Source organism: Cervus canadensis, chromosome 1 (genome assembly GCF_019320065.1).
Source record: "Cervus canadensis isolate Bull #8, Minnesota chromosome 1, ASM1932006v1, whole genome shotgun sequence".
Classification (NCBI taxonomy): Eukaryota; Metazoa; Chordata; class Mammalia; order Artiodactyla; family Cervidae; genus Cervus; species Cervus canadensis.
In genome coordinates this window covers 107,754,045-107,767,513 of record NC_057386.1, presented here as the reverse complement: position 1 = coordinate 107,767,513, position 13,469 = coordinate 107,754,045, and the positions used below count along the sequence as shown (strand labels likewise).

At 69.2% G+C, this 13,469-nt stretch overlaps 1 protein-coding gene across 3 annotated transcripts; it reads left to right on the top strand.

The window, feature by feature from the left end:
- The first annotated feature begins 489 nt into the window (after window positions 1-489).
- On the top strand, window positions 490-11,591 carry SCARF2 (scavenger receptor class F member 2). 3 transcript variants are annotated; one of them, XM_043489735.1, is made up of 11 exons: window positions 490-772; window positions 5,297-5,355; window positions 5,461-5,562; window positions 5,742-6,261; window positions 6,363-6,581; window positions 6,690-6,818; window positions 7,373-7,476; window positions 7,550-7,667; window positions 7,969-8,099; window positions 9,105-9,257; window positions 9,996-11,591. In XM_043489735.1, exons 1-11 carry the CDS (start codon window positions 621-623, stop codon window positions 10,829-10,831), a joined length of 2,523 nt encoding a protein of 840 aa, XP_043345670.1. In that variant the 5' UTR covers window positions 490-620; the 3' UTR covers window positions 10,832-11,591. The 3 variants fall into 3 exon arrangements, with proteins under 3 accessions (XP_043345670.1, XP_043345679.1, XP_043345690.1); XM_043489744.1 differs by having other exon boundaries at window positions 492-772; window positions 7,984-8,099; XM_043489755.1 differs by lacking the exon at window positions 490-772 and adding an exon at window positions 809-1,376.
- The last annotated feature ends 1,878 nt before the right edge of the window (window positions 11,592-13,469 follow it).

Genomic DNA, 13,469 nt, shown 5'->3' with positions numbered 1-13,469 from the left:
GGCCCCCTTCGCCCAGGCCTCTGGTCCAGACCCAGCCTACCCAAGGCCTCAAGAGTCGGGAGCCGCCGTCGCCGCAGGCTTTGACTGCGCCCGGCTCGGAAGACGCTGACCGCACCGCTGGGCGCGGGAGGGAGTCGCCGCGGGAGCAGAGGCCGGATTGAGGCCTTGACCTGCGGTTCCGAGGCACCGCTGGCCAGGGGGATTTGGTGCGCCGCGCCTGGCGCCCACCCGCCTCCCGCCGCCCCGGGGCCTGGCCTCGTCGGGGGCGCGCAGGGCCCGCTTCTCCGGTGGGTGTCTGGGGAGGGAGGGAAAAACGCGGCGGCCGGGGATTCCTCCAGCGAGCCCCTTCCAAGTTTGCCCCAAGTTTGCGCGCGGCCGCCTGGGGGCGGGGGCCGTGCGGAGGGGCGGCGGCGCGGCCGGAGGGTGGGGTCTGGCGCGCGGGGCGGGCGCTGCCGCCTGGCCGGCCGCGGCTGGCCCGGGATCAGGGAGCCGATGTGGAATTTCCTGCCCGGCCCGGCGCCCCTCCTGCCGCCCCCCGCCCGGCCGTGCACTCCGCTTCCGGCCGCTCTCGCAGCGGCCGCACCCGCGCCCGCGCCCGCCCCGCGCCTGCCCCGCGCCGCATGGAGGGCGCAGGGCCCCGGGGGGCCGGGCCGGCGCGGCGCCGGGGAGCCGGGGGGCCGTCGCTGCTGCTGCTGCTGCTCTGGCTGCTGCCCGGCCCCGCGGCGCCCCAGGAGCTGAGCCCGCGCGGCCGCAACGTGTGCCGCGCACCCGGGTAGGAGCCGGCCGGGCTGGGGGAGGGGGCCGGAGGGGACGCCCGGGGCCGGGACAGCGGAGGGGGCGCTGGGGACCGCCCTGCGCCGCACGCGCGGGCTCCTCGGGCCGCCCTCCCCGACGCCGGCTCCGCTCCGGGCCGAGCCCGGGCGCCGGGCCACGACGGTGCGTCCGAGAATACCCCGGGCTAGAGGAGAGCAGAGGGCAGCGGGCGCCGGGAGGGCAGACACACGGGGTCCGAGATTTCAGACCCAGAAAAGAAGGACCCTTGGGCCGGGTTGGGAGGGCCGTAAGAAGACGGGAAGCGCCTTACAAGTCCGTGGCAGGGCATGTGCCAGGGCCCGGGCAGACCAGTGTGGCCGAAGCCGGCAGGGAGGGAGGCTGAGAGGCCAGCGGTGGCCTCCTTCCTGCGAGGGGGGGAGCCGGGGAGGTCTCGAGGCGAGTGGGAAGCACAGATTGGCGTCTTAGGAAGAGCCGACGTGGGTGGGAAGAGGGTGGTTGCGGAGTGAGGCGTCGAGGAGCCTGCGTTCCGAGTGGGCCAGGAACGGGAACAGGACAAGGGCGGGCGCCGGCCTCTGGAGGATGCGGACCCTCCCCGGTGGGAGGTGGGTGCCCCGAGCAGCCAGCTGGGGAAGCCAGTGTGGGCCGGGGTGGGGGGAGCGCGGGGACAGGCCTTGCGCGGGGGGCGGGGAACCGGGGCCCAGGACCGTGCACGGAGGACCGAGAGCGCGGGCCAGAAGCCGGTGGTGGCGCCAGGGTCGGAGGGCCCGGTCGGCCTGTCAGGGGCCACTGCGAGGTCAAGGGCATCTCCGCGCGGGGGCGGGGATCCGGCGTGTGCGGGTGCTCTGGCGCGGGCGGGAGGCGCCAGGCAGGCGGGCGGGCGGGCAGCTGGAGGGGCTGCCACCGGCCCCCGGCAGGCAGTCGGGGCGCCCGGGGCCGCAGGGCCCAGGGAGGCCGCGTCCAGGGGCAGGGCGGTCGTCCCAGACAAGGGGCTGTGAGGGGCCGCGCGGGGTTTCCGAGCTCGCATCCCGCGGCGCGCAGACCCCTCCCCGCTGCCAGCCCCGCCTCCGGGGCGGGGGCCGGCCTGGCCCGCCATCTGCTTCACATCGACGCCGCCGCCGCCTCCCGGGCCTCCCGGGCCTCCCCGGCCCCAGGAATGCGGCGGCGGCGGCGGCGGGCGGGGCTGCCTGGAAGGGGGAGGGCGCGATCGCTGCCGGCCTCGCCTCAGCCCTCCTTCCCTATTGGGGTCCCTGCCGGGGACCCGATGGCCGGCAGGCCGCGCTCCCCGCCCGGGACCTCCCCATCGGACGCCTGTTCCAGTAGCTGGGAGCCTGGGCTGGGTTTCAGATCCTGGGGCCTCCGCATCTGAGTGGCCTCGGGCACATCGCTTAAGCTCTCCGGGCTGGGCCCTGCTCCTGACAAATGGTGTTGGGGGTGGCACCCACCTCGTGGAGGGGAGGGAGGGGGCATGGTCCTAGTTCTGTATGGAGCTGGTTAACAGGAACCACTGCCACTGGGGGCCCCCCCTCCCTTCCCAGGGTCTGGACCATCTCTTCCATGACCTTCCCAAGGCTGGGCCTTAAGAAGCTCCACTAGCTGTTCCCTCTGCCTGGAGGCAGGAGGACCACGGAGGGTAGCAGCTCTGTCAGTAAAACCCCGGAGGCTTTCTGTGTGCGGGCCTGGCAGTGCCGGGTACAGCTGTCCTGTGTGTGTGTGTGTGTGTGTGTAGGGGGGAGACTTTCCACAAGTCATCTGACATCTGGTAAGGGCTAGGGAGGAGGTATTCAGCGTGGAGACCCAACTGGAGGTGATGAGTGAGAGAGGCCGGGGAGAGGAGCCCGGAGCAGAGCCTGGCGGTGTTGGGGGCAGGCCCTGCGTGCTGAGGGCCTGTTGGAAGCGCGGAAGGGGCCCAGGTGGCTGGGACGGGGATGGTGGAGGAGAGACCACCCGAGCTCTGCCCGCTCCCCAGAAGACTGAGGCCCCAGAAACCCTGGGGCAGGAGGGCAGAAGGTGCGAGAGAAGCAGGCAGGATGAGGTGGCCGGGGTGGGGGGGGGGCAGGGGACACGTGGCCTGTCCATCCTGGGTCCACTTGGGAGGGTCGAGCCGGGTGTTTCTCTGTGCATCGTCTCTGGGAGGGTGCGGAGTACCAGCCTCTCAGCCTGGAAAGGCAGGCCTTACCCTGAGATAGAGTCCACTTGGGGTGGGGGCTCGTGGGGAGGAGGCCCCCAAAGCATTGCCATTGTCTCGCTGGGACTCGGGGAGCCTCGTGAGGGAGCCAGAGTCGACAGAGCAGGGGGCACAGTGGGGGGAGTACCCATGGGGGGCGGGAGGAGAGCCTGGCTGCCGTGGAGTCCCGGGGGTGTGGGGGCAGAGGAGAGGGCAGACACTGGCACAGTGAGTGGGCAGTGCGCTTGGGCGGGTTCAAGATCAGGGTCTAAACCAGCACAGCTCCAGCGGCAGTGACCGTGCTCCGTGTGGGGGCACCGCCTGCTTGCTGGGGGGCCTGGACTGACACGCAGGGTCCCGCCTGAGTGTCGGAGCTGCCCCGTCCCCGGCCCTCTTTCTCGACCTCTCACTTTCATTAGATCTGGGACGACTGGGCTGCCAGCCCATCCCAGCCTTTCCTGCCGCCCGTCTCAGGAGGAGAGGCCCCACAGGCTCATCCTCTACATGGGCTCTGTCCCGCCAGCGGTCGGGGTTTTTAGCTCTGCTGGGTGGGGCCTGGGTGCCAGCCGTGCTGGGGGAGCTTCCGGGGGCCTGTTCAGCATGGGCTGAAGCACACACAGCAGCCTTGGGTGAGTTCTTGAGCTGTGCTTAGTCACTCAGTCGTGTCTCCAACTCTGCGAGCCCACGGACTGCAGCCCGCCAGGCTCCTCTGTCCATGGGATTCTCTGGGCAAGAATACTAGAGTGGGTTGCTATGCCCTCCTTCAGGGGATCTTCCTGACTCAGGAATTGAGCTGGGGTCTCCTGCATGGCAGGCAAATTCTTTACCAACTGAGCTACCAGGAAATTTCCTGGGTGACTTCTTTTTTTTTTGGGGGGGGGGTGGTAACTTTTTTTTTAGTGACAAAAGCTGGACACATCTCACTCTCTTAATCCTCCTGCCAGACCTGTGCAGACCCCTTGTACAGACACAGTGGCTGGCGGTCAGATTAAGTTCTGTGTACAAGGCCACACAGCAGGTGGCAGACCCAGACACCCAGTGCACCTTCCTGGGGCCCTAAGGCGAGGCTCCCAAGCTGGTCATAGAGCCAGGCAGCCAGGCCACCTGGGACAGAAGGCAGGCAGTATTCCCAGGCCATCCCAGCAGGCCACTCTGGTGGGGTCGCCTGCAGAAGGACCGGCTCCAGGGGCTCTCCATCCAGAGTCCTGGGCTCAGGCTGGCAGAAGAGGCAGGGGGTGACCCAGGGTTTAGTGATCATCGCAAGCTGGGAACACGGAGGGCATCTTCTGAGGGGCCTGCTAAGGGGGGCTCAGCCTTTCCTTTCCCTGACACCCTACCCACCAGGGCCATCAGGCCCCTCCCACCTCCCCCACCAACACATGCCAGTTCTGGGTTCCCATCCTCCCTCCTGTGCTCTGAGGTTGGATGGAGGCCGTGTGCCTTTAGGATCCGAGACCGCAAAGACCTGAGTGTCTGTTCCTTCTTGACCTCCTTTGCCTGCAGCATGGGCACACCCTACCTCAACCCTCATGACCCTTTCCAGGGGCCATGGCTTCACTTGGGCAGGGCCGCCGAACCTCTGTGTCTGCCCACCCCATCAGCCCAGGGCTCGGGAGGCTGCACCACCCCAACATGGGCACTTAGGAAGTTCTTACCTCCTACTGTACCTTGGAAAAGCCAAATAAAATTGAGGTTTCATGAAACTGCACAGAGAGGACGTTCCAGCGTGGCCTTCCTCGAGCCCGAATCTCGCCCTGGTGCTCTGCAGCCCTCTGTTGCACTTTCCTCACCTGGACAGACTCCCTGGGTGTCCCCTGCCCGTCCCCGAGCAAACCCCTTGCCGAGGCCACCTCGCTCAGAGGCTGCCTGTTTTAGCCCCAACAGGGCATCCTGATGTGCTGCCCAGCCCAGCCAGTCCTGGCACTGTCTGGGTCTGAACCCTTGACACCCATCGGGCCAGACTCTGCCCCATCCTGGGGTGCCCTAGCCTGCCTCACTGGAGCTGGTCCTGGAGGCTCAGAGACCTTTCTCCACCCCTACCTCACCACTGCCCCTCCTCCGACGCCTGGGGTCTCTTCTCAGGCCTAGTGGATGGGGGAAGAGGGCACAGATCAGGAGAGGCAAGACCCCCAAGTAGAGAGAACTGTGAATTTCTTGGAAGTGGTCTGTGCTCTGCCACCTCCCAGGGTTTGCTCTGGATGGCTGAAACTTGTGACTTACTCGAGTCCCCCGAACCTATAGCAGCGCCTCCGATAACCACCTCCCACCTCCCGAGGGCAGGGTGGGGATTGCTGGTGGGGGATGGGCAGTTCCCTGCGCGAGGGGCTCAGACTCAGGCGCCAGTCTCTCTGCCTGCAGCTCCCAGGAGCTCACGTGCTGCGCCGGCTGGAGACAGCAGGGGGACGAGTGTGGGATCGGTGAGTGGGTCATCTGGGATCGCGCCCGGGGTGCGGGTGGGCACGGAGAGCAGGAGACAAGTGCGGCGGCTGGACTGGGGACACCCCGGCCCGTCTCGTCCGCAGCTGTGTGCGAAGGCAACTCCACGTGCTCAGAGAACGAGGTGTGCGTGCGACCCGGCGAGTGCCGCTGCCGCCACGGCTACTTCGGGGCCAACTGCGACACCAGTGAGCGCGGATCCCAGCGGGCGCGGGGCGGTGGGGGCAGGGCCCAGAGGGGGCGGGGTCTGGGCTGGAGGCGGGTGCTGAGTGGGCGGGGCCAGGTCCGGGGGCGGGGCGCCGGGTGGGAAGCTAGCAGGCTCTCTCGCCAGCGCCTGGGCAGCCCCCCGTCTCCACTCCTCCTACAGAGTGCCCGCGCCAGTTCTGGGGTCCCGACTGCAAGGAGCTGTGCGTCTGCCACCCGCACGGGCAGTGCGAGGACGTGACGGGCCAGTGTACTTGTCACGCGCGGCGCTGGGGCGCACGCTGCGAGCATGCGTGCCAGTGCCAGCACGGCGCGTGCCACCCTCGGAGCGGCGTGTGTCGCTGCGAGCCCGGCTGGTGGGGCCCGCAGTGCGCCAGCGCGTGCTACTGCAGCGCCACGTCACGCTGCGACCCGCAGACGGGCGCGTGCCTGTGCCACGCGGGCTGGTGGGGCCGCAGCTGCAACAACCAGTGCTCCTGCAACACGTCGCCGTGCGAGCAGCAGAGCGGCCGCTGCCAGTGCCGGGAGCGCACGTTCGGCGCGCGCTGCGAGCGCTATTGCCAGTGCTTCCGCGGGCGCTGCCACCCGGTGGACGGCACGTGCGCGTGCGAGCCCGGCTACAGGGGCAAGTACTGCCGGGAGCCGTGCCCCGCCGGCTTCTACGGCCTGGGCTGCCGCCGCCGGTAAGCGCGGGCCCCGCCCGGGGAGGGGAGGGAGGGACAGGCCGCCGAGGGGGTGGGGGTGAGGGGCCCGGGCCCCGCCTAGCCTCCCGCCCCTTCCCCAGATGCGGCCAGTGCAAGGGCCAGCAGCCGTGCACCGTGGCCGAGGGCCGCTGCCTGACGTGCGAGCCGGGCTGGAACGGCACCAAGTGCGACCAGCCATGCGCCGCCGGCTTCTACGGCGAGGGCTGCGGCCGCCGGTGCCCGCCGTGTCGCGACGGGCACGCCTGCAACCACGTGACCGGCAAGTGCACGCGCTGCAACGCGGGCTGGATCGGCGACCGGTGAGCGACGCGCGTGCGCCCCAGACACGCAGCCCCCCGCCGCCCTCCGCACTGGCCTCTGTGGGCTTCGGGGCCGTTGGCCCTGACGCCCCCTCCCCCTGTTCCGAGGTGTGAGACCAGGTGCAGCAATGGCACGTACGGCGAGGACTGCGCGTTCGTGTGCGCCGACTGCGGGAGCGGCCACTGTGACTTCCAGTCAGGACGATGCCTCTGCAGCCCGGGCGTCCACGGGCCCCAGTGAGTGCTCGGGGGCGAGAGGTCTGAGTCAAGGCACAGGGCTCCAGCCAGACCCCAGAGGCTGCTCTATTGGTGACCAGGCGGGACCCAGGCTTGGCCCTCAGCCAGCTAGGGAGCGACCAGGGGTCTTGGGGGGCAGTTTCCTGCCCTGGCGTGGAGCTGGCGTTCGAGCCGGATCTGGTGGCCAGGTCAGCCTGTGGTCAGTGGGCTCCCCTGAGCTGATGATATGAAGTGCGCAGAGACCTCCACGTAGACCCACAGGTCTGGTCCGGCAGCCTATTCCCTGCACATCAAGAGTCAGCCCCGAAGTGGGCACCGCGGCCAGTGATCTTGGCCGGTCCCCCAGACTCCCCGGCGCTGGAGCGCACCCATTTGTTTCCAAGACACTGATCGCCCAGGACGTGCTGGAGGTGGGGGTGGCCGCAGTCCCTAGAGAGTGGAGCCAGGGAACGCGGGGCCGGCCGGCCGCGGGGTCGAGCGCGGGAGGCGTCTCGGAGGGCAGCTCGGCGGCGCCCCCAGACCCCGCCCGCCTCCCTGACCTCGCGCCCCCGCAGCTGTAACCTGACGTGCCCGCCCGGGCTCCACGGTGTGGACTGCGCCCAGGCCTGCAGCTGCCACGAGGACTCGTGCGACCCGGTCACCGGTGCCTGCCGCCTGGGTGAGTGGGTAGGGGCCGCCGGGTGGGGGCGCGGGGGTCGCTGGCCCCCGCTCTGATCGGGCGCTCCCCACAGAGACCAACCAGCGCAAGGGCGTGATGGGCGCGGGGGCGCTGCTCGCCCTGCTCCTCGGCCTGCTACTCTCGCTGCTCGGCTGCTGCTGCGCTTGCCGCGGCAAGGACCCAGCGCGCGGGTGAGGCTTCGCCGCCCGGCCCTAGCCCGGAGCACTGCGCGCGGTCGCCCTTCCCGGCCCCGCCCCGCCCCCGGTGGCACCGCCCCCGTTAGTTCAGGCCCCGCCCCGAGGGGCCCAGTACACTGTAGGCCCCGGCCCCTGTTAGCTCAGGCCCCGCTCGCCGCCCCGCCCTGCCCCTTTGCTCAGGCCCCGCCCCGAGGGGCCGCGTCCACTGTAGGCACCGCCCGGCCGCCCGTGGGTGGGCGCCGGCTGACTCGCCCCGCCCCTCCGGCCAAGGCAAGGCTCAGTCCCCTTCGCTCAGGCCCCGACCCCGCAGGGAGCTCTCACTGGGGAGGAAGAAGGCGCCACAGCGCTTGTGCGGACGCTTCAGTCGTATCAGCATGAAGCTTCCCCGGATCCCGCTCCGCAGGCAGAAGCTGCCCAAGGTCGTAGGTAAGGATGACCAGGGAACACCTCGGACGCAGGCGGCTGCCGGGAAGTGGCCGTGACCGGGTCAGTATAGGGACGGCGGGGCTTTGATTGTCCATGGGAGGGTCGAGGAGGGGTGCGCCCAGGGCGAGGAAAGAGGGCTCGCGGGTACGGGGGAGCCCGGGAGGAAGGCAGGGGGGTGGCCTGGACGTTCCGTCGCCCCGCAGTCTGCAGGAGTGAACGCACCGTCTGTCCTGGTGCGGAGCCGCAGGTGGACGCGGGACCTGTGCGTGGGAATGCCCTGCCGCAAGAAGCCCCCGCCCCCGGCCCAGATTTCTGGCAGTGCCCAGGGTCTTCCCTGGAAAGGGGGCAGGCTGACCCCTGGGCCCCACCGCGATGTCAGGACGGGTCAGCTGCGGGTTGCAGGGCGTGCCGTTTTCTCTCCTCTCTCTGCGCTGGTTCACACCGGGGTGCACGCTCTGTGTCTTTCCCGGTCATTTCCAAAGATGAAGGGCACGAGGTGATGAAGTCTCCTGGGAGGTAAAGGTGGAGACAGCTGAGAAAAGCCACGCTGGGCCCAGTCAGCTTGGTGCGGTCTGTGGACGCGGGTGTAGGGGCTGGAGCCCGCCTCCTGTTTGTGCGAGGGGGACAGGCTGGCAGGCTCTGCGATTCCCTGTTGGCAGGGCCTACATCTGTCGAGGCCGAGGCCGTGCCTGGGGGTGGCAGCCTGCTGAGGTGGACTGAGCCAAAAGCTGGCCTCCCCACTGCGCGTTTGCTCTCAGAAACTGCTCGGGGCAGGGTCTGAAGCATGGCCTGGAGGGCCTGATGCCTCTCCCAGCTAGGTGCTCCCTGTTTTCACAACGTTCGGCCTGACCTCGGTCAGCTCCCTGGCTGCTGGGAGAGGCCTGTCCTACTCAGAATCTTGGGGTACAGCTTGTCGGGTCCCTACCTCACTGTGGCAGGAGGGCTGGTGAGGGCCCTGGCTGGGCAAGGCAGGGCCCCTGGCAGCTGTGCCCCCGTCCTCCCCAGTGGCCCATCACGACCTGGACAACACACTCAACTGCAGCTTCCTGGAGCCGCCCTCGGGGCTCGAGCAGCCCTCACCATCGTGGTCCTCCCGGGCCTCCTTCTCCTCCTTCGATACCACGGATGAAGGCCCCGTGTACTGTGTACCCCATGAGGGTGAGTTGGCCTCTCTTTGGGGTGAGGACCCCTCTCGCTCTGACCCAGTGAAAGATTCTCGCTGAAAAGACCTCTGTGCTCAGAGGGACAGGCAGGAAGGGCTGGTGATGCTGTCAGCTGGTGGGTGGGCACACAGCTGAGGCTGCAGGTCAGGCTTCTGTGCTGCCCAGCACCAGACTGGGCTGGGGGTCTGGGGAGGTAGCCACAGCCAGTTTCACATCTGGGGAGACCAGGCAGAAGTTTCTGGGCTGGGGGAGGGGCTGGCAAGAGGAGACAGGAAAGGGAGTCTTTGAGATCTGGAGGCACACTTTCCCGGGAAGCCTTGGCTCACAAACGTCAGGAAGCAACCTCACTCGCTGGACTTCTGGCCCCTCTCCTCCTGCTACCATCCCCGTGAATGATCCTGGGCAGGTGACCAGGTGACCCTGAGCCCTGGAAGGCCTTGCTCTTAAAGAAGGATAAGGAATCGAGGGTCAGATATAGCGATGGTGGCCGTGAAGGAGGGGTGCAGGGGGCCGAGGTGGGGCTGCGGCCCAGGAAGGAGCCCCTCGTCCTGCCTTGGGGCTCCAAGTCAGCGGTCAGCGGGGAGCGAGCCAGCCCTGTTTGGATGCCAGGACGCTTGAGCGCCAGTGGGGGTGGGAAGAGGACAGGAGGGGGCGCCGGCGGGGGCTTGTGCCTGTAGGCTGGAGGGCCGAGCTCTTCCCGTGGGCGGTGACCGTCCCGCTCTTCCCTGGTCAGAGGCGGCCGCCGAGAGCCGGGATTCGGAGGTCCCCGCCGCGGCGCCAGTGACCACGCCGGCGGAGGAGGCTGCGCCCCTCCCCGCGTCCTCCGACAGCGAGCGGTCGGCATGTAGCGGTGACGGGCCCGGAGGGGCGCTGTATGCGCGTGTGGCCCGGCGCGAGGCCCGGCCGGCCCGGGTCCAAGACGAGGCCCGAGGTCTGTCGCTTTCGCCATCGCCCGAGCGCCGGAAGCCGCCACCACCCGACCCCGCCACCAAACCCAAGGTGTCCTGGATCCATGGCAAGCACGGTGCCGGGGCTGCCGCCGCAGCCCGTGCGCCCTCGCCTCCACCTGCGGGCCCCGGGGCCGCTCCCAGCCCCAGCAAGAGGAAACGGACGCCCAGCGACACGTCAGCGCGGCCCCCCGGGCTGGCAGAGGAGGGGCCGGCCCTCGCGGCACCCTCCCCGCCTCGGGCTCGGGCTCGGGGCCGCGGCCCAGGCCTCCCAGAGCCCACGGACGCTGGCGGGCCCCCGCGCAGCGCTCCCGAGGCTGCCTCCATGCTGGCCGCCGAGCTGCGCGACAAGACTCGCAGCCTGGGCCGCGCCGAGGGGCCCCCGGGCATGCAGGGCCCCCGAGAGAAGCCGGCGCCTCCGCAGAAGGCCAAGCGCTCCGTGCCTCCCTCCTCGCCAGCCCGTTCGCCCCCCGCGCCCGAGGCCCCGGGGCCCGAAAAGGCGGCAGCCGGCACGCCCGGATCCGACACCCCTCGAAAGAAAACCCCCATTCAGAAGCCGCCCCGCAAGAAGAGCCGGGAGCTGGCGGGCGAGCCGGGCCGGGCGGGCGCGCCCACGCTGTAGTAAGGGCGGCCCACGGGCCTGCAACTTCCCCGCTTAGCAGCACTGCTTGGCGCCCCGTGCCCTGCGCGCCCTCCTCTGCCACGGGAGCTGCAGGGCGGGACGCTGCGTCTCGCTGGTTCGGCCCGCGGCCCTCCTGGACGGGCCCGTGCTTGCTGCGGCAGGAAGCCCCATCCCAGTGGCTGAGGCCTGACAGGCGCTTCGCTGACCCCTCCCTTCCCACAGCCTCCCTGGGGAGGGCTCCCGCCTGCCTGCTGGGCTCTCCAAGGCCAGGGGCAGGAGGGCTCTGTCTAGAGGACACCTCCCACTGGCCCAGAGTGCCTCCTCTGGGCCACCTTCTCACTGGCTGGGGCCAGAAGCACTTCCACCCGGGATGCCTCTCCGGTCAGGGCCTGGCGCCTCTGGCTGGAGGCTCCCTCCCCGCGACCCTGGCCAGAGGCTTCTTCCACTGGCCGAGCCCCAGGGTCTCTGGTTGACAGGAGCCTGGGGAGGAGGGCTGGTCTCTGCTCCTCAGGGGGCTTGGCTGTCCCCCAACCAGTCCTCCCCAGCCTCCCCAGCCCCCTCTGCTGTCGAGCTGGTTTTGATGGCCTCCCAGCACCCCACATGCCTGGGAATTCGAGGGGCAACTCCAGTGGCCTGAGGAGATGTATTTATAGGCCCCTGGCAGGGCTGCTCCCACCCCCCCACCCCTGGGGGGCCCCAGGATGGGCTCCTCTCGGCAGGGGCTTGGCCAAAGCTTTCTGAATAAAGTGCCTCCCCCCCCCACCACCATGGTCTGCCCGCTTCCTCTCTGCTGGGCCTCTTGACAAGGACGTCACCCCAAGAAACCTGGCACCCCTTGACCCAAGTGGCGTCTGGGAGCCCAGGTGTGGTCCCCCAAGACCACGTGGGAAGTGGGTCCTATCTGTCTGCCCAGCCTTCAGCTTTTTATCCAATGTGTTGGGCATCCACTCAGCCCACCCCCCCTCCACTGGCAGCTGGTGACGCCGGGCGGGCGGGCAGGAACAGATAGGATGGTTACAAGGAAGGAGCCCGTGTGCGGCGACTCCTGCCCTGCGCCTTCCCCACCGGCCACCGCTGTGACACTCGGGGCCCCAAGCTCTTTGGTGTGTCTGGGGCGGGTCAGAGGCTGGGGCCAGGGGGCAGCAGGCCAGGAGCACAGCCTCTAGCCGGGCCACGTCTGGCACAAACAAGACCGTCTGGCCATTCACAGAGCCCTGCTGTCCGTCTCAATGGGCTCCCTGTCCTCAGCCGGAAACGCTCAGCCGCCCACCCTGCTGGCTGCGGGAGCTGGGGGAGGGGGGAGCATGCCTGGCCCCGAGCCCCTGCTGGCCCCTCTCTGTCCTGGCCTTCTTTCTGCATCCCTTATTATGTGTCTTCAGGGCTTGTGGCCCTCAGGAGGGCCTCGCAAGTGATCTTCCCGAGCTCCATAACCTCACCTCTCTATGGTGTGCACTGTCCCCGCCCACCTGGGCTCCTCCATCGCCCGCCTCTGCCTGGCGGGCCTCTTCCTCACCCCCCAAACCCCGTTGCCAGCTCTTTCCATCAGGAGATTCAGCCAAGACGCTCCCATCACCTCCCCACGCCCTCCCTGTGGACCCTGGAACGACCGGAGTGTGACCAGTGCTGGTGGCTCAGGGGTCTCACCTCGTGAGTCTCCGGTCCTCTGGCCAGATGCCACCTGGAGGTCCATGTCGGTGACCCATGCAGGGGCCGAGCCAGCTGAGCGGAGACGCCTCATGGCACGGGTGGACATCTGGCGTGGCTCCCGTGGCCGTGGTCCCGGCCTCTGGCCTGGTCGGGCCGCACGTGGAAGGCGGGCTCCCGCTCCCTGGGCACACGGCTTCCCTAGAGCCATCCGGGCACCCTCCCAGCCGTGGCCCTGCGCCTGGCCACAGCCTCATCCCTTCCTTCCGGCACCAGGCTGTGCTGGCTGCCGGGCAGAGAACACAGCCTTAACATTGGCCAGGAGGGGCAGAGGCCCAGCGAGGGCAGGGCACGGACTGAGGAGGGCGTGGAGGGCGGGTGGTGGGTCAGGCGGCAGTGGCTGGGCACCCCCACTCACCGTGCCCACCCTGTTGCTCCCCGACCCCCCCGACCCCTGCTCCAGTGGGCAAACCACTCCCCGGCCTGGATCAGCACGGTTTGGGGCAACCGGAGGGCTTGGGCCCCATATCTCACGTCCAGCAGGCCTCCCCCGGGGCCCCTCCGCCCCCTGCCCCGGAGCCTCCGAGCATCGGAGACCCTGAACTTCAGGAGCCCCTCTGTGTCGGCGCCCCATGGAGCAGGGGCCCCTCTGGCACTTCCGGCAGCAGCCCTGCTACCGGCACCCTGGAGGCCAGATGCTGTGGCCTGGGGCACCCAGCCCAGGAAGCTCCCCCCCCCGGAAGGTCTAGGTAGCAGCCTGGTGAGGGAGCTGCCAGACCCCACCCCGGCCCGACACCCACTCCCCCCCCCACGGCCCTGCAGCAGCGCCAGCTCCCAGGGCAGGCGCCACAAAAGGGAACCGCGGCTGCTGGAACCTCCGTTGCCATGGGGACGGGGACCACAGGACTCACATCTGGTAGCGATTGAGGAGGAAAAATTATGAGTCGTGGAAAATGCAAATATTTTTTGTAGCACAGAGCACAAAGGAGGGGGA

Bases quoted from the DNA above. Each gene is read 5' to 3' on its own strand.
- SCARF2 (XM_043489735.1), top strand. From the start codon at position 621: ATGGAGGGCGCAGGGCCCCGGGGGGCCGGGCCGGCGCGGCGCCGGGGA. The intron at 6,582-6,689 runs GTGAGCGACGCG...CCCTGTTCCGAG, and splicing joins GCGGGCTGGATCGGCGACCG to GTGTGAGACCAGGTGCAGCA. The intron at 6,819-7,372 runs GTGAGTGCTCGG...GCGCCCCCGCAG, and splicing joins CCGGGCGTCCACGGGCCCCA to CTGTAACCTGACGTGCCCGC.